The 17,833-nt window shown below is 41.4% G+C and overlaps 1 protein-coding gene across 1 annotated transcript in view; it reads left to right on the plus strand.

Annotated features, from left to right (window-relative positions):
• The window catches only part of DNAAF9 (dynein axonemal assembly factor 9), a 76,970-nt gene that overhangs the window by 34,830 nt on the left and 24,307 nt on the right, over nucleotides 1-17,833 (plus strand). The window contains exons 12-24 of the mRNA XM_065836845.2: nucleotides 32-68; nucleotides 2,642-2,729; nucleotides 3,116-3,192; nucleotides 3,462-3,506; nucleotides 3,963-4,008; nucleotides 4,342-4,453; nucleotides 5,492-5,562; nucleotides 6,001-6,051; nucleotides 6,855-6,942; nucleotides 9,285-9,388; nucleotides 12,478-12,624; nucleotides 17,379-17,467; nucleotides 17,704-17,802. Of these exons, the coding sequence (XP_065692917.1) occupies nucleotides 32-68; nucleotides 2,642-2,729; nucleotides 3,116-3,192; nucleotides 3,462-3,506; nucleotides 3,963-4,008; nucleotides 4,342-4,453; nucleotides 5,492-5,562; nucleotides 6,001-6,051; nucleotides 6,855-6,942; nucleotides 9,285-9,388; nucleotides 12,478-12,624; nucleotides 17,379-17,467; nucleotides 17,704-17,802 (1,054 nt within the window). The remainder of the gene's footprint in view (nucleotides 1-31; nucleotides 69-2,641; nucleotides 2,730-3,115; nucleotides 3,193-3,461; nucleotides 3,507-3,962; nucleotides 4,009-4,341; nucleotides 4,454-5,491; nucleotides 5,563-6,000; nucleotides 6,052-6,854; nucleotides 6,943-9,284; nucleotides 9,389-12,477; nucleotides 12,625-17,378; nucleotides 17,468-17,703; nucleotides 17,803-17,833) is intronic.

A 17,833-nucleotide genomic window follows, 5' to 3' on the forward strand; every position in this document is an offset into this window, starting at 1 on the left:
AAACAAACTTGTTTTCTTGTTTTTAATACAGGAGATGACAATGAGATGCACAAGCAAGCTCAACAAGTGTAAGCTGCCGACTTTTTCTCATTTCTTCGCTCTTTCTACCTTTCGCTAGTAGGTCACAAGCGCTTTTAGTGGCTGTTGGCATTTGCAAAGCTACAGTTTAATTTAGAATAAAGTGAATATGAAAGGGTTTCACATGATGCCCAAACTAGGGGTTGTTAGTGTGACATCCCTTTTCCTGTACAAATTATTTTACTAAAGCTTTATCTTAACACTTACTCAAATTAGAATGTACTTTATATACCTAAACAGAGAGGGAAAGTATCTATAACGGAATGAGAGCGTGTTCCATATAGAAGTTAAATTAACTTAGTTTCATTAAGCTGAGCAACATGTGAGATTAGTGAAACGTAGTGAAAATGCCAATGGGGACACTTGAACTTGCGAAGAAATTTCCCTATATTAAAGGATAGATACAAGTTAACTTCTGAAATTTGATATTAATCGTCTGCAAAGCTTTGGCACATTTTGAGCTTGGCAAAATAACGCTGTTTAACCATTTGACGTCCGCTTCTCTGTGTGTTGTACGTACCTGTCGAGCTTGAAGAACACGGCAGAGGATCTGCTTGGGTAGCGCTCTCCAGCTTGATCAACCAGACTTTTCCATAGAGGTTTTGTCCTCCTTGCTAATTGGGATCTTTAATTTTAGTAGCTTGGTTTTGCTTCGGCAGCATATTGCAAATGTGCATGATGTGTTAGCAAGATATTAAAGATGTTGGGGTGATCACCTTTCATTATAAGCGCTCTTGACTTTTGATAATTATGATATGAAGCTACCAGACTGAGCAGCAGATTTTTCATCTTTTTATTGTAAAGTTGCCTTCAACAGGTAATTTTTTACGTAGATCTATGTTCTCCTCAAACATATAGAATATTTCTTGTCCTACTTCCAAGACTTTTTACTAAATACAGTTTTAATTGAGATTTTTAGAGGGTTTCTAAGTAAAGCACGAGTCTATTGATAAAGCAGTTTTGATAAGAATATCCATTTCTTAGAAGGGTCTCTGTATTGTTTCAACAATGGCAAAATGAGCTTTTTGGGCACAATTTAAGTGAAGACAGGAATGGTTACAGACTCAGGAGGAATTATACATTGTCTGTAACAAGTGTGTACGGAAAACATAAGTTAAATGCATGCGTTAGTACATGAAATAACAGAGAAGAAACCTCAACAAGTAGTACGAAGGTTTGGTTTTAAAATCTCTTCCTGTTATTTGGGATGAAGTTCAAAGAACAGAGTATTGATAGGGCTTGGTTAAGCTGCTTGGTGTCTGGTGCATGTTGTTTCCCCCACATTGGGTTGTGTTTGAGAGCTTCAGGTGCTTTTATTCCCATCCTCGGGGAGTGCTTTGCGTTTTGCTCACACGCCACGTCCTTCTCTGTCCTCCCTCCGCATCTCGCAGTCGCAGAGGAGTTAAAGTTTGGGGATACGGGGCTGCTTTGGTGATGTATTTATTTCTTTGTTCCAATTTAGCTGGTGTTTCTTAGTCGGGCGCAATTGAGTGTGTTTTCAACAGTTCCGGAGCTACAAGTCACTTCTAATATTTGCTTATTTCCGTATAATTTTTTCAATTCCCTTTGAAGAAGGGACTTGGACCAAGCTGGGATGTTTTATTTTTCCCCAAAATATTCTGTAATCCTGTTAGGGTTTAAGGCAAGGCGGCAATAAACTGTGGCAGACCCTCCCTGTTATCCCCTTTACCTCCCACCACCCCTTCCTTTAGATCGGAAAGATGATTGGAGAGATAAGGGGAAAGGAAGAGAGACTTAGACTTCAAGGTGGAGAGTTTTAAAGGGTTTTACTAATGCTACTGATAAATAGAGAATATCTATACAAAATACACAAACCAATGTCAAGTGCTGGCTGTGGAGCTGGCGTCACTCAGCAGCAGAGCTGGGTGTGCGGAGCCGGCGGCTCCAGCAGCTGCAGCTCAGGGCCCGGGAGTCACGGGCGGGACTGCACAGCAACCGGAACCTGGGTGCAGGATGCAGGGCCTGAGGCCTGTGGGTCACAGACAGACAGACAGACAGGGGCCTCTCCAGATGGTCGAAGAGAGCGTGACCCTCGTGATCGCCCTCTTATATAGGGGTATGACGATTATGGGATGGAATACTCAGTTGGTCAGCTCCAGTCACCTGTTCCATCCACCCCTCCTCAAACGCGCCCCCTCACAACGGAATGTGGGAAAACTTATTGGTCTTTCTTAGCTACCATAGTAATCAATCTAAACACGAGCTTCTTCAGCATCCCGTTGGTCTCTGATCAGCATCCGAGGAGAAATATGCAGCTAAAACTCAGAGAAGTGCAGCCACCTAGAAGAACTGAGCTGGAAGAAAAGTCACTAAAAGAGAACCTGTCTTGTTTTTAACAAAACCAGGATAAATCCGAGCAATTTACTCACTCTCATTTATTTTTTGAAACTGAGAGGTTAAGTATAAACCTATTTCTATGCTTTTTTGAACAAGCATCCATTCTGTATAAGGCAGTTGTGTTATGAGAGGAAAAAGCTCCTTTAAACAGAGGAGGAACAAATTCTGTCTGTCGAGTAAATATTGTGTTTGTATTTCTCTTCAGTACGCTGTTGTCGCAAATCTATGCTGCTGTTGTAGAGGCTGTGCTTGCTGGCATTGAGTGCTATGCTAAAACTTCCACTGAATCCAAGGTAAATGAAGCACCTATTCTGTACCTTGTCATTGTCGGTTTGGATTTCTTGACACATAAGTTTACAAACCAAAATTAAAAACATTGGGTCAACTACATAAGGTTAATGAAGTTAATACTGTGGCTTCCATCAGTCTTTCTGAATTATGTTAAAAAAAATCCGGAGAATATCTAATCTTAATCCATTTAGAGTTGTTTTTCCATCATTCATGAATTTTCCTGGCCATATAGGAAGGAAAATGAGACATGGCATGAAACAAATTTTAGCCTGGTGCATCAGTGTGGTGGTGTTTAGTGTTTCGTGTTTGCTCTCGTGTTTATCTCCTGTAGTTGCTGGGGTTTCGGACTATGGGAAAAGACATTTTATTCTCCATTTCCTTCTTTCAGGCCAAGGAGGCAGCAGAGCAGGTGCTGGTGTCCGCGTTAGATACTCTTCATTTAACTCAACTTAAATCTGCATTACGGTATGTATTTTCAAATAGGGATGGATTGTGTTGATGTATTACTTTCTTTGGGGAAAAAATACACAACATGTTAATTTTCAAGTGAACTCGAATGGCTGCCGAATTCTAAGACTTCATAATACACTTTTAAAATCATTATTTCATTTGTCTTTTCCTTCATTTTGAATCACTTCAGCAGTTATTTAGCTGTAAGTCTACAATTGCTTATTTTTTGACATGCAGTACAAGTATGAAACACTTTTTTCACCGGCACAATTTCTGTTCCACAGCTCCAAAATCGTTTTTCAAATTCAGGCCGTGAATAATCATGGAAGGTTCGTATCGCTGTCTTACACTTCTCATTATTAATTAGTGGGTTTAATACGGTAATAAGCGTATTCTTCCTGTGTCAGAACTTGTGAGAAAACATTACGTTTGATTATTTCATACAAGACGTACTAAGTGCTTTTGCATTTAATGGTTTCGTATCTGTAATTCTGTGGAATCTTAAAAAGATTTATAAAAACCCTAAAACAACGGGGCAGACAAATTTTGTGGACTGTTAATGAGCAGAAGCAGCGTGAGCCCATTAGGAGGTTCCTTTAAAACTGTGGTTTTAATTGAGTTGATCTCACGAGCTTGTGCTTTTTTAATCCCCACGCTGTCTAATTGACTGAAATGGACTACAGAAAATAAGAGTTGATTTTCAAATGAAATAGCTTGTTTTGGCTGTTAGGAAGTCGCTCAAAATGATCTAACCTTTAAATATTTAATTATCTTTGTTGTTCTAGAATCACTCCATTAGATAATGAGGATAGCCTGTGTTTGATTAAAACGGTGAGTAAGCTGTTCAGTCCTCTGATTATACATTTTATTAGAAAATAGAGCTTGAGTGGCTTTTTATGGGGCATGCTGAGAGTTTTATCTTCGCGAATACAAATGGGAGGGGAGGGATGAGACAGATTTCAGCTGCTGAAACCGAGGTAAGACTGAGTCTGAACGTGAAGCCAGACAGTGGATATTGGAATGAAATGCTAACATAGAATCGTGATCTCAGACTTTTGCCGCGATGTCGAGCTGTTGTGTTTGAGGAGGTTTAAAAGTTGCAGAGTTTGCTGCTTCAAGTGAAATATTTCAAGTTCTGCTTTCGCTTCGTGTTCTTTGCCGTAGGCGTCTATGATGGTATTTGACATTCCAGACTTGCTCACGGGAAGAGGATGCTTGGGATCTGTTGTCTTTTCGGAGTCATTTCTAACATCACAGATACAAGTCAAAGAGAAAGGTAAGAACTATTTTCAATTTTACTACTGACGTTGTGGTTCTGTTAACTTTGCTGTGACGGAAGAGCAAAAGAGCTGCTACTATTTCCAGTAGAAGCCTTTGGGTTAATTACAAGACCGGAAGATTTTAGCTTTTCTAGTGATGAATATCTTAAGTATCAAGACAATTTCTCTAATCTCATGGAAAGGACTTGGGGGTTTATGGCAACTTTGTGATACAACAGGGATGAGGTGTAAAAATTCAAGTGCAATAGTACCCTTCCTAAAACTTTGTAAGTCTTAGTGAATGTTTTCTGTTGTATGAAGAAATTGGAACAGCTCTCATCCCTTTTGTAACACTGATTTTATACGATACCTTGTAATTTCTGTTGCTCTTTGGAAGAGATGAAAGAAAATTGGGAAAGGGTATGATACATAGAAAGCTGGTTTTTGGAAGAGTCTGACATTTAAAATGCAGGAGACCGAGGAATTTCCAGAACTTTAGACAAGTGCATGTTTTCCCCATTGTTCCATGTGACAAAGAAATGTAGATACTGAGGCTGTCTGAACAATATTTATCAATTCTTGTATCCAAACAGGCTGTGGGTTTTTAACCATGGGAGTCAGAACACTTGAAGGAAGAAGCTAATCACACAAACACTAATATTAGGGATTTTAGCTTAAATTTAGCAGTCCAACCTCAAAAGCAGGAGCATGGGCCGCTAATTTGGGGTAGGTCACAGACAAGAGTTGGATGAAAGGGAAATCTGTAGCTTTAGCAAAGATATTAGATAAGGAAGCGTAAGAGGCACATCCGAAGGCTAGAATAAAAGCAGGGATTTATTTTGGTGTTATTTAACAATTGTGTGTATGTTAGAGCATGAGAAGACCGAGAACTAATCTGTTGTGAAAGCTTCACTTAAACACAAATCATGCTTTAAAATAATGAGTAAATGTTCATATTTTCTAAAGACATTTCAAGTCATTAAAGTATCTCATTGAACAGTCTGAATTATATGGATTTTATTACACCACTTTGCTTTCCATTTACTTCCCTGCAGATGGCAGCATTAGTTCAGAAACCAGCCACGTAATCCTGACTGCAGCCGTCCCAAGATTTGCCTCTTGGCTGGTTAGTACACAAACCTACTTTTATTTTTGCTATAAATACAGATTCACAATCAAAAACTTATTGCCAGGGTGTGGATGTGTGAGGGGAAAACATGGAATTTGTGAATTGGACCAGTATATTAATATATTTGTATTATTCTAATGTTTAACTTTGGACACGAAACTGTTAATAAAATATCAGATTGAATAGGATACACTGCTTTGTGACTATACAAAATCATTTTAGGCTATAAAACAATTTAATGGGGGGTATCCCTGGATGTGTTTCAAGGAATTACTTCAGTAACAGAATTGAAGAGCACAAATCCGTCTTTGAATCACTCTGGTCTCAGGACTTTATTATCTGTGCTTGCCTTGAATTTTCTTTAATGCTTTTTTATTTCATGTTAGACTTGCTTTGTCTGCTAACAATGCAAATGGGAACTATTTCTGGCTACAGGTTGAAGATAGTGATGTGAAACTCTCTGAAAAGGCACAGCACATATTGAAGGTAAAATCAGACGTTTTTCTTCAACTCTCAAGAACCAGTATTCCAAAATAATCTGAGCTGCTGGCAAAACTGGCTTTTGTTGCTCCTCTTCTATGAAACATTTGCCTTTTTACCCTGTCTTTTTCAAACGTTGACCTGCAAAACCCAAAACATTGTGTGTAAAAGTTTGAGATTTTCTTTATTTCAAAGAATGACAAAACCCAAGAGCAAAAAGAGTCCTAATCAAGCTACGAATTCATGGAAGTCTCACTAAGTATTACCCATATGGTTAAAAACCAACCCCAAAACTCAATGCCACTCTACGTGCAACTTGCTTTAAACTTAATTAGTGTGCTAAATGTCTAAAGGACAAACACTTTAAGCACTGTGAAAAAAAAAGTAGAATAAAATTGGGATCTGGGAACATATTAAACCACATGAGTTTCACATTTGTGGTTTAATTTGTGGTTACCAGAAATCTTCATTACGAATAGATTTATTTGCCTGTCATATACTTTTAGTTGAGTAGACTGACAATCTGAAAACAAAAGCCATGCCCTGTGGTTGTGACAATAACTTGGAACTTTATAGCCACCGGCAAAACCAAAACGGGGGGAAGTGCTTTTAAACATGATCCTCGCCATGCTGTATCTTTCACTGGTTCTGCTGTATCGATGCACTTTAAAACTCTTTGTAAAAAAGAAGTTCTGACAGATGCTATTTAAAAACCTTTACTTTTGAAGCAAAACCATGAGCAACTGTTCTTGCCTGGGTTACAGTCCGTGGTGCAGTCTGTGATATTACTGTTTGCTTTTCCTGTTTAGGAAGACAAATCTTTCCTGGGCACTTTACTCACTGGAGGCGATGGGGTGTATATTTGTTCCAGCCACCCCCAGGCCACACCTGCAGAAGGTGAGATGTGGTTTTTCAATTACTTAAGGAGTAGATCCACTTCTTTTTTAAAAAAACATGTGAGAGATGCATATTTTTTGGGGTTTATGCGTCTGGTGAGTGTACCTATGCCATTGTCTTAAGCTTTCTTTCCATTTGCCTTTACAATTCTCTCGTCTTTCTTTTTTGTCCCCAACCTTGAAGCTCCGAGTCCTAGCAGCAGGATTGCTGTCAGAGCTCTAAACTTGTTTTTGAGGCACGTGGGACTCTTACGTGATGGACAACAAGGCTTTGCAGACCTGGGAGGTGGTTTTTTCCATAGATAAAATTTGAAAGTGTGCACGGACTGGCCATTTCTGTAACAGAATCCCAGAATGTCAGGGGTTGGAAGGGACCTGGAAAGCTCATCCAGTGCAATCCCCCCTGGAACAGGAACACCCAGCTGAGGTTCCACAGGAAGGTGTCCAGGCGGGTTTGAATGTCTGCAGAGAAGGAGACTCCACAACCTCCCTGGGCAGCCTGGGCCAGGCTCTGACACCCTCACCAGGAACAAGTTTCTTCTCAAATTTAGGTGGAACCTCCTGTGTTCCAGTTTGAACCCATTGCCCCTTGTCCTACCATTGGTTGTCACTGAGAAGAGCCTGGCTCCATCCTCCTGACACTCACCCTTTATATATCTGTAACCATGAATGAGGTCCCCCCTCAGTCTCCTCCAGCTCCAGAGCCCCAGCTCCCTCAGCCTTTCTTCACACGGGAGATGCTCCACTCCCTTCAGCATCTTGGTGGCTGCGCTGGACTCTCTCCAGCAGTTCCCTGTCCTTCTGGAGCTGAGGGGCCACAACTGGACACAATATTCCAGGTGTGGTCTCCCCAGGGCAGAGCAGAGGGGCAGGAGAACCTCTCTGACCTACTGACCACCCCCTTCTAACCCACCCCAGGTACCATTGGCCTTCCTGGCCACAAGGGCCCAGTGCTGGCTCATGCTCACCCTGCTGTCCCCAGGACCCCCAGCTCCCTTTCCCCTACACTGCTCCCTAATAGGTCATTCCCCAACTTACACTGGAACCTGGGGTTGTTCCTGCCCAGATTCAAGACTCTACACTTTCCCTTGTTCTATTTCATTAAATTTCTCCCTGCCCAGCTCTCCAGCCTGTCCAGGTCTCTGATGGCAGCACAGCTTCCAGTGTCACCACTGCTCCCAGCTTGGAGTCATCAGCAAACTTGCTGACAGTCACTCTATTCCCTCGTCCGAATCATTGATGAATGTATTGAATATTGTAGACCCCAGATCTGATCCCTGAGGCACTGCACTAGATACCAGCCTGAAATCATATCTAGGTGTGGTGCTTGGATTTCATATCAAGCTCTTTATGAAAACAAAGCCTTAATACTGAACAGTTTTGAAAATCTTCTAAGTTGCCATTTCAAGATGAAAACATCTTTCCTTATTACTTCTCCCAAGCATTGTTTGGCAGGTTGTGTTAGATATGCGACCGTGTTTAGCTCTGTGTTTTAGTTACCTTGCTGCTTGGCTTTTTTTGGGAGACGTAGCTCTGAGTAATGCCACTTTTTCCTTTCTTTTTTCTTCAAATAAAGTATTTAACCTTTCCCTTTTGCTGACTTATGTGCTTCCCTGTGTGAGATCTGCTCCTGCTTTTAATACCTGGCCCAGCGCTGGTAGCACAGATCCAGCTGGCAGCCCCTTAGTCATTCGTTCATGGATTTATGCCTGTCAAAAATCAGCTTTTTGCTGATGTTGCTTTGGTTTTTATCCATGACGCCCTCTAGCTTTGCTGTTTCTCATTTTCCAGCTGCTTTCCCTGGTCGTGCAGGTTTGTAATGAACCAAAATGTCTGTAAGATGGCAAGAAAAGCAGAGGTGGAATGAATGCCGCGTCTCTCTTGGCTGTCACTGTGTTGTTGGCCTCCAGGGAATTTGTGAGCCCGGTAACAGTTGTCTCTATACACAAAAGAAAATCCAAGCCTGCAGATAAAGGGTTTTTCTGTTTTAAACATTGTCTTGGTCAGGAAGTGAAAGGAAAATTGTCATCTTATTTTTCCTCTTTCTTTTCTTTTACTCTCTGCATTGCATGTGTTAGTGTATTGACTCCAGAGGATAAGATTTAAGTCAAATGCAATCAGGGTCGTGATTCCTGCCCTAGATAGGGAGATCCAGGAAAGATGGAATGGTTGTGCTTTGAATGCTGTCTACGTACTATCCCAAACCTTCACTCAAATGTACTGCAGCTTAAATAGAAGAGAATTCTGCAAGAGCATGAAATTCATCAAAAAGAAGCATCATTCATCACATGATACTGAAATATTGATCTAGACCTAATAGAAATTTTGTCTTTCAAACTCTAGGCAAAGTGCACTTCTTTTCAGACGGCCTTCTCTTTTCTGATCCCCATCACGGCAGCATTTCCATCCCAAAGAACCATATGACTTCTATTGCTTTCTATGATGGGGTGAGTATTTGGTTCGTTCCTACTGTCATAAGCTTTTAATCCATTTTTAACAATACTTCTGTAGGATATGAGTGTGAAGTTTCGATTTCAGTTGCAGTTTTGCAAGCGTGTGTGTAAAACTGTAATAACTGATGCAAATCTCTGCATTTTTGGTATTGGTTGGCTTAACAAATTGCTGGTTAGCTAAATTGCAAGGAGGAGAGGATTTTGTATTAGACCAAGTTATCAATACGTCTTAATAGCGTGGAGAATTGCAGAACATCGCATTCATAAAACATCCAGCAACCTTAAGTGCCGGACAGAGAGAAGTTCAAGGCATTGTGATGTCCTGTGGTGTATTGGGGGCTGAAATGCCGCCTTCTATTCAAAATAGATTTAACCTTGAGCCAGACGTTGGTGGCAGTGTCGTACTTATCTCCGCAGAGGTCACGAGCCGTGTCTGTCTCCTGTCAGGGTGAAGGGAGCAACGGGTTCGTGTTTCCCAAGCTGAGAAGTGAGAAGGAAAGGCGTGTTGACTGTAATTACACACATTTCGGACTAATTGCAGTAAAAGACACAATATCAGGCGTAGAGTTTTGCCATTGCTGTGATCAGCTTGAATCATTTCACTTGGCCAACTTGCTAATGGTTTGGTCTTCTGCTTTAGTGGGAATTAAGATTTAGGTTAACAATGGCAACTCAGCTTTGTTTTTCCTCTTCAAGGCAGACACTCTGCGTTAACTATCACTTTTTTGGAATGGAAAAAGGTTATTTTGGTTGGTTATTGTTTCCTTTGGTTTCTATTTTCTTCAGGTACAGTATTCCCCATTTGTTTAGTGACCTCCAGAAAGCATTGTGTTGCTATGATTTCATCATAGAATGGAGGAAACCAGTAAAATACAATAAAAGTATGTGATACAATTAAGGTGAAAACACAACAGTGAAGAGAATCTTACCTTAGCTGCCTTGTATATCGTATGGATTGCCCCTTGGTAGTTTAAGAAGCTATTTTAACACTGACCTTCCTTCTATTGTTTGATTCAAGACACTCACTTTCATGAAAGTGGCTATTTATGGGACCTGGCGATCATTCTTGAGCTGGTGCCAGGTTTTTTGTGTAAAGCTAAACCTTGACAGGGAGCATTTTATTGTTCGACTGGCTTGGCATAATGCAAGGGTGGAGAGCATTAAATGTTCAGAAGTGACAGGAGAAGAAGGGTAATTGTTAGGAGGCTTTTTCCAAAAGTATTTGCAACAACAATATTGACGGAAAAGAAAGGATGATTTAACACTAGGATTAAAATAAAAGCAGCGAAGGCTTTAAGTGATGAAAAGCACAGTTCCTTAGCATGGAGGGCAGGGTAGGTTACTCACAAACTGTGTCGTCAACGTCTAAAGCCCAAACAGTCCCAATCTTAGCAGAGTCAGGCATCTATTTCCTAAGACATCTCTATTCTTTCTTAGTATCAGCCATCCTGGCACTAAACGAAAGCTGACACCCACTCTCCAAACTCCCAGGTTTATGTATTTTTCATTTGTAGCCATTCAGTGTCTCAAACCGTATCAAGGCAGCTTTTAAGACACTATGTGCTTGCGTTTAAGCTCTTATTTAAGACCAAGTATTTCAGCTTGTAAGTAACCAAGCCCAGCATTGATTTTGGCCATTAATCAAACGAACGAATATTAAGTAAAATGTTTTCACAACATTAACACCCTGTAAAACTTTAAAATGGCCTTTTTGTTTTTTAACCTTAAGTCTGTGGGGATTATTGCAGCTTCTTTTCAGCTTTTTTCAGTTTGCGGAACCCTAAACGTTTTCCAGAAGGAGAAGCACGTTCTGGTGGTCACTTCACATGTAGGTTGCAGCATGTGTGACTTGGCCTTTTAATTGTTCTTCTGTCCTGCAGAATCCAGGGTCTGTGGACCATGTTCCAAGAGCCATTTTCTCTTCAGAGAAATTGTTCTCTTTCAGGAGAGCGGTTTTGTATGTTCTTCAGTAGCCTCAGTGACTTCGAGAGCATTGCTTTTATCATAAATCCTTCGGGCAACAAAGAGTGGCAATTCTGTTTGCAAATGTCTCTATACCCATTCTTACATGTTTCCCAAATAGAGCTTTTTCTTCTTGAAAATCAGTAAGTAGAGGTTCTCTGCCCACTTTTCCTGTTGAAAGGGTGACGGATGTTGCTCCATTTCTGACTCGAGCCCTAAACAATGGAATCCCTATTTTCCAGGGATATTTCACACTGCTGAATTTTACTGTATTTCTGATACGTTGGTGTGAAAAGAGTTGCAAATCAAAGCTTGAGCATAAAATGCTTCAGCATCCTGCGAAGTTGTACATAAACATCTGTTCTTGAAATCCAGAAAACCAAGGGTCAGTGTTGTTTTATGAGAAGAAAAATTGAACAACCTGACTTGGGTGTTTTTGATGGAGACTGATCCGAGGGCTTCAGCTTTGATTTGCTGAAGATGTAATTCAGGTGAAGCAACACTGGATTTAGTAGAACTTTATGCTCATTAAAGAATCAGAGAGAAAAACAGATGCTTCCAATGTACAAGTAACCTACGCTTGAAATTCCAGGCCTGATAGTTGCAGCATTATTCCTTTCAGGTCAGAAACATGGTAAAAAATGTTTGTAATAGCGTGATGCCATCCTTCTCGTCTCTTTAGCTTCTGTTTAACTCATTCTTTCAGAATATCCGTGTCAGAGGTGATGTGTGGGGATGGATGAAAGTGGCTTTGTTGTGAAGCCGTAGCAGAGGAAAGTGCTTAATGTCCGGTTTTTGGTGGAGGGAAAAGAGCAGATATTAAAACACAAGCTTTTCTTTTCTAGGCAAGACAAAGCTGAGGTGCTTAGAACAACCTCAAATGCTTTTTTTAAAGCTTATATCACTAATAGCTGCGAAGTAGAAAATGAGAAATACTGTAAGTGGCTGCAGTTGATGCTTCTGTTCCATAGCTGCGCTATGCAAGATAATGAATGTTCAGGTCTTTACACATGCCTAGCTCTGAGTAATCCTCTTCTGCTCTCTGCTGTTTAATACATTGAACCTTTTTTTCACTTTCAATAACTTTTAGTTATAATTTGTCCTGTTTCTTCTTTTTCTAGGATTCAAACAGCGTTGTTGCTGCTCTCTTCATAGACTTCAAAAGTTCCTTCCTTGCTCATCTACCAATTGAGTTCCATACCCAAGACAACCTTTTCATGATTGCACTTTTCCCCAAAACAAAGATTTATAAAGCTTTTTATTCACAGGTAAAGTTAAAAAATATTGAGTTGGGTGGAGGGAAAACCGTGCAATTAATCTTTGTGTTTCAGATGAGAGGCAAGGGTCAGTTTGTTCATGTCTGTCTTAACTATTTAAATTCAGAAAGATGAAGGGGTTTATTTCTTATGTTAGTTGAGCCACTAAAGCCTGACACCTTATAAATATAGGAAAGGTTAAAGTTTGAGGTTGGTCTTGCATCGGTTTTCACAAGAGAAACCTTTTCCTATATCTTAGTGAATAAACATAATTTAGAAAGGAGAAGGGGCAGTTAGTACTGAGGGAGCAACAAGTTCAGAAATACATTGAAAAACTCCTCCATGAAGCTGCATGGGATGGGCACTGAGAGAAATGGCGGATGTGATTTTGAGGCTGCTTATCATTTATATAAAAGCAGGGTGTTGCAGTGGGAAGGATGGTTACCGACAACGTTTTTGGTGGTGGCAGTTAACGTAATAAGGGTCAGTGACTGCAGATTGGCCATGGCACTTAGTGCCATGATCTGGTCAATGGATTGGAGTTGGACCAAGGGTTGGACTTGGATGAACTCTGAGGTCTTTTCCAACCCAGTCCATTCTGGGATTCTGTGATCGCAGCATTGAAGACTCAGTCTGAATGTCAGCAGGAGGTTGGTGCAGTGACAGGAACAACTCACCCAAGCAGTGAGTCCCCACCTTTGAAGATGTTGAAAACCTGGCTGGATGATGTGATGGCTGAGCTGATCTGTACTGCCAGCAATAGCCCTACTTGGAGCAGGAGGTGGGCCTGGAGCCCTCCAGAGGCTCTTTTCCAACCAGGAACTGATTCTCTCTGTAACCAATGACATCGATCTTGCAGATTTGAGATTGTCACAAACTGCCCTGCTGCGCAGACCTTCCTAGGAACATAGAATCACAGAATGGTTTGGGTTGGAAGGGACCTTCCCAGCTCCCCCAGTGCCCCCCCTGCCATGACAGGGACATCTTCACCAGCTCAGGTTGCTCAGAGCCCCGTCCAGCCTGGCCTGGGATGTCTCCAGGGATGGTTCAGCCACCACCTCTCTGCCCAACCTGGGCCAGGCTCTCACCACCCTCAGGGCCAACAATTTCTTCCTCATGTCCAGCCTGACTGCTCCCAATCTTAGAAACTTGCATGTGTGAGAAACTTTAACTTATGTATGCGTTACTACCTATTGTTTGTTAAGTTTAATGTTCACCATGTGCTCTTACTTTGTCTTCTGAAGCCAGTGGGTGCTCTAAAATCTTGTTTTCTCGTCGTTGCATTTTAAATGTAGCACTGGTGTCTAATTGGCTACAGCAACTGTATGTCGTGGCAGAGGTTCTATTGTGTTTTTTGTGGTTAGACACATTCGGATTATGATCCTTAGGGAAGTTTTGTTAAAATCTTTAAGTATCCCATATGGCCTTGTATATTCTCTAAGTAGATTGGCTTCATGCATTTTACAATGCAGAGGCTTTTAATAAACCAGACTTTATAACAATAGCACTTTTGAGGAAATGAGCTTGGAGGTTTTAGGACTTGACAAGGGTTTTAGTAATCGATCACGACACTGGCCTGGAAAAGGCCACCTAGCTCAGTGAGTACAATCCTCACTGTAGTATTAACGTTACCATAACATTTCTCCTTTTATCTTAAGAGTTTAGATTCCTCCCGCTGTTCCACTATTTGAATGGTTGGGAATGTTTTGGTTGGTTGGGTTTGAGTTTTCAGCCTGTTTTATTAGGTCTACTTTTATTCTTTCTACCTTATTTGGCCTGATCAACTACAACCAGATCCTTTTGAATCCCTACTTATAAAAAGCTCACTTTTCCTCTCATCATCGTAATAATTTTCTTTTGATATAATTTTTGGCTGCAGATATCCAGGCTGTGTGTAGTACCTGAGGCGAGGGTCCTTGTTTCTTGGACAGAGGCAATAACAGTTCTCTCTTTTGAAAATGTTCAGTGCTACCCTTGGTTTGCCTTTACTTTTCACTGCTGCCTTGACTTAATAGATCACACTCATATTTTAAGAAACCCCTTCAAGTCCTTTCTCTGCTTCCCACTGATGCTCTGGCTCTCTCTAGAAGTGTTCGTGTGCTCATTCTTGCTTCCATCTCTACCTTCCTCCGATTTTTCTTTCCGTTTCTTCCATTCTTACAGTTGGATCTCTCTTTCTATGAAGCATCTCAATGCTGTGTAGAGCGTCTCCCAACTTAATTCCCCAAAATGCTGCCGATTCACTTCAGTCTATGCCAAATTCATTGCAAAAGGTGTCACAGGGACGTTCCCTGAGCTTCTCTGGTTGATGTCCCCAACCTTCTGCTGCTTTTTTTTGGTGCTCTTTAGACCTTTCCTCCTTTTCACCAACCAGCTTTGTACTGAGCTGCAGTTCCTGCACTTTGACAGTTGCTCCTCTGGCACCACACCAGGTACTTTAACCAACTTCAAGTAGATGCGACGTGTCTTTTGTCTTGAAGATGTTATCTCACGAACAAAAAAGATTCTTAAGATCGTGTGCACCTGATTGTGTGAGCCATGGAAACGTATTATTGCATTTTGTTAGCATTTACCATCGAGTTTATTGATTTCCTCTATTTTCTGAAATTCTGAATGCTATTAAGTCTCACAGGCGTAGCAATCATTCTACAGACCTATAATTGCGAAGATTCACAAATTATCAGTACTGGTTTTACCCTTCTACAATCATACGACGTGATACCTCGGTCACTGGACCTAAGCTTTAATTATTTCAACTTGAAATAGGGAATGGCAATTGGCTGTTCCTCCACATCCCAGTCTGTTAAATTCCGCAGAACTGAGATTTCTGCAAGACTTTGAGCGCACAGAACTGGAGTCTGGTTTGCAGATCCTGCCAAGACAGGGCAGTGCTGTTCGCATCCTCAGTTTAATTGGTAGTGCAGAAAAATGTGCTTTGGCTTCGGAGTGTGTTGATTTACCTGGTTTTCTTCAGCAGCTCTTTATGTTAAAACATTCATTCAGTTATACAAAAAGGACTGATAATTTCCATTGAGTTCTCTCTGTCTGACCTGTGTTTTCGCTTTATCCCCAACCCTTTGACTTATTAAAATACCATTTTCTCTTGACCAGTCCTTTCCATCCCTTGTAGGCATTTCCCTTAGTCTCTTATACATGTTTTGAAGTGGTTCTTTGTTTAGTCGCGTGGATCCTTCTACACCGGCAATATTGTCTTCGTTAATATCCAAAGTTTATTTTATTTGGTGTTTTTTATCTCGATACCCTTGCGTTTGGGTTGCCCACTCGTTAATGGAAAGCAGTCTTTCCCCCCCAGTTGTTTTGTCTTGCAGCGAGTTATTGTGAAAAACGACAATGGCTGTTGCTTTTCCTTATTAAAAGAAGGGAAATACCGAACACTCCAGTGACTGTGTGATTCAGCTGAATCTGATTTCTAGGTTCAGAGCGCCATTCATATTAATGGGACTTGGCTGGAGCAGCAGGATTTGAGCCAAACGCCGTTCCCTGGAGGAGCCGAGGGCTCCCTTCTCTGTTGCAAAGAAACAGGGTTTTCTTAAATTTCTGGAAACGATTGCTGCAATCTTACCTCATGAAAACCACAATACAACTTAAAGGAGACTTAGATTAATTCAGTTCCTGCTGTAGCATAGATAGATTATAATTGTCTATCTTTTATTTACAGCGTATGCTAGATATGAACGTTACGCTTGTTTTGGCGGGGAAGTATTTTTCCTAGGATTTTTTCCCAGTTGTGAGGATGGAGGAAAACGAGACCGTTTCAGTCAAGATATTTCTTAGACCAGTTCCAGACAAGCCAAAGACAAGCTTAGAAAATCTGATCTGTGGAGTCTTCTTCCATATTTTGAGTTCTTGCAACAAACCCAGTATTGGCCACAGCACTTTGGCCACAAGAACCCCCTGCAGCGCTCCAGGCTGGCACAGAGTGGCTGGAGAGCAGTCAGGCAGAAAGGGACCTGGGGGTGCTAATGGACAGGAAGCTCAACAGGAGCCAACAGTGTGCCCAGGTGACCAAGAAGGCCAATGGTGTCCTGTCCTGTATCCAAACCAGCGTGGTCAGCAGGACAAGGGCAGTGATCCTTCCCCTGTACTCTGCATTGGGGAGGCCACACCTGGAGTGTTGTGTTCAGTTCTGGGCCCCTCAGGTCAGGAAAGAGATTGAAGTGCTGGAGCGGGTCCAGAGAAGAGCAACAAGACTGGGGAAGGGACTTGAACACAAGCCCTATGGGGAGAGGCTGAGGGAGCTGGGCTTGTTCAGTCTGGAGCAGAGGAGGCTTAGAGGTGAGCTCAGCACTCTCTAGAACGACCTGAAGGGCAGTTCTAGCTAGGGGGGATTGGGCTCTTCTCCCAGGCAGTCAGCAATAGGACAAGGGGGCATGGGCTTCAACTCTGCCAGGGGCAATTGAGGCTGGAGATGATAAAGCAATTCTGTGCAGAGAGAGTGGTCAGCATTGGAATGGCTGCCCAGGGAGGTGCTGGACTCACCGGCCCTGGAGGTTTTTAAACTGAGCTTGGCCATGGCACTTAGTGCCATGATCTGGTGAATGGACTGGAGTTGGACCAAGGGTTGGACTGGATGAGCTCTGAGGGCTTTTCCAACCCAGTCCATTCTGGGATTCTGTGATTGTGCAATATTTAATGGCTAGTTAAAATGCCTTTTATTATTTTTTTTGATGAACAAAATTCCTAAATAAATTGAAAATGAGTTTTGCAAAATAACGACATTTATGCATAGGTCTGGTTTGTTGCAGGTTTTCTCTTCGTGGCAAAACCAGACAAACTCAGGATTATCTTTAAAGGTTGTCCAGGAAGAATTCCTGTCTGTGGAACAAAAGAGACTGTAAGTTTGTGCTGCTTACTCCAGTGTAATTATCCATTAATCGTGTGCTACAAGCAGAAAACTACGGTCACTCATTGAAGAGTTCAGTAATGATGCAAAAACGAATCAATGCATTCTTAGTGCAACATTCACTTTATTTGTTTCTTATACTAGTTACTACATAGCCATCTGCTTTAGAGAAAATATATGTCTAGGTCTCTTTTTAACTAATCAATTCATTAATCTGCTTGTTTCAGGCATTCCGTTGTTCAGAAGCTGTTTAATGCCTCGTCCTCTCCTTCTGGGGAAAGATATAGGGAACTGCAACTATCTGCTGCCCTTCCAGAATTAGAGAGGTGAGAAATCCTTTTTGTTTGCAAGGGATTC

Source organism: Patagioenas fasciata, chromosome 4, assembly GCF_037038585.1.
Source record: "Patagioenas fasciata isolate bPatFas1 chromosome 4, bPatFas1.hap1, whole genome shotgun sequence".
In the NCBI taxonomy this organism is placed as follows: domain Eukaryota; kingdom Metazoa; phylum Chordata; class Aves; order Columbiformes; family Columbidae; genus Patagioenas; species Patagioenas fasciata.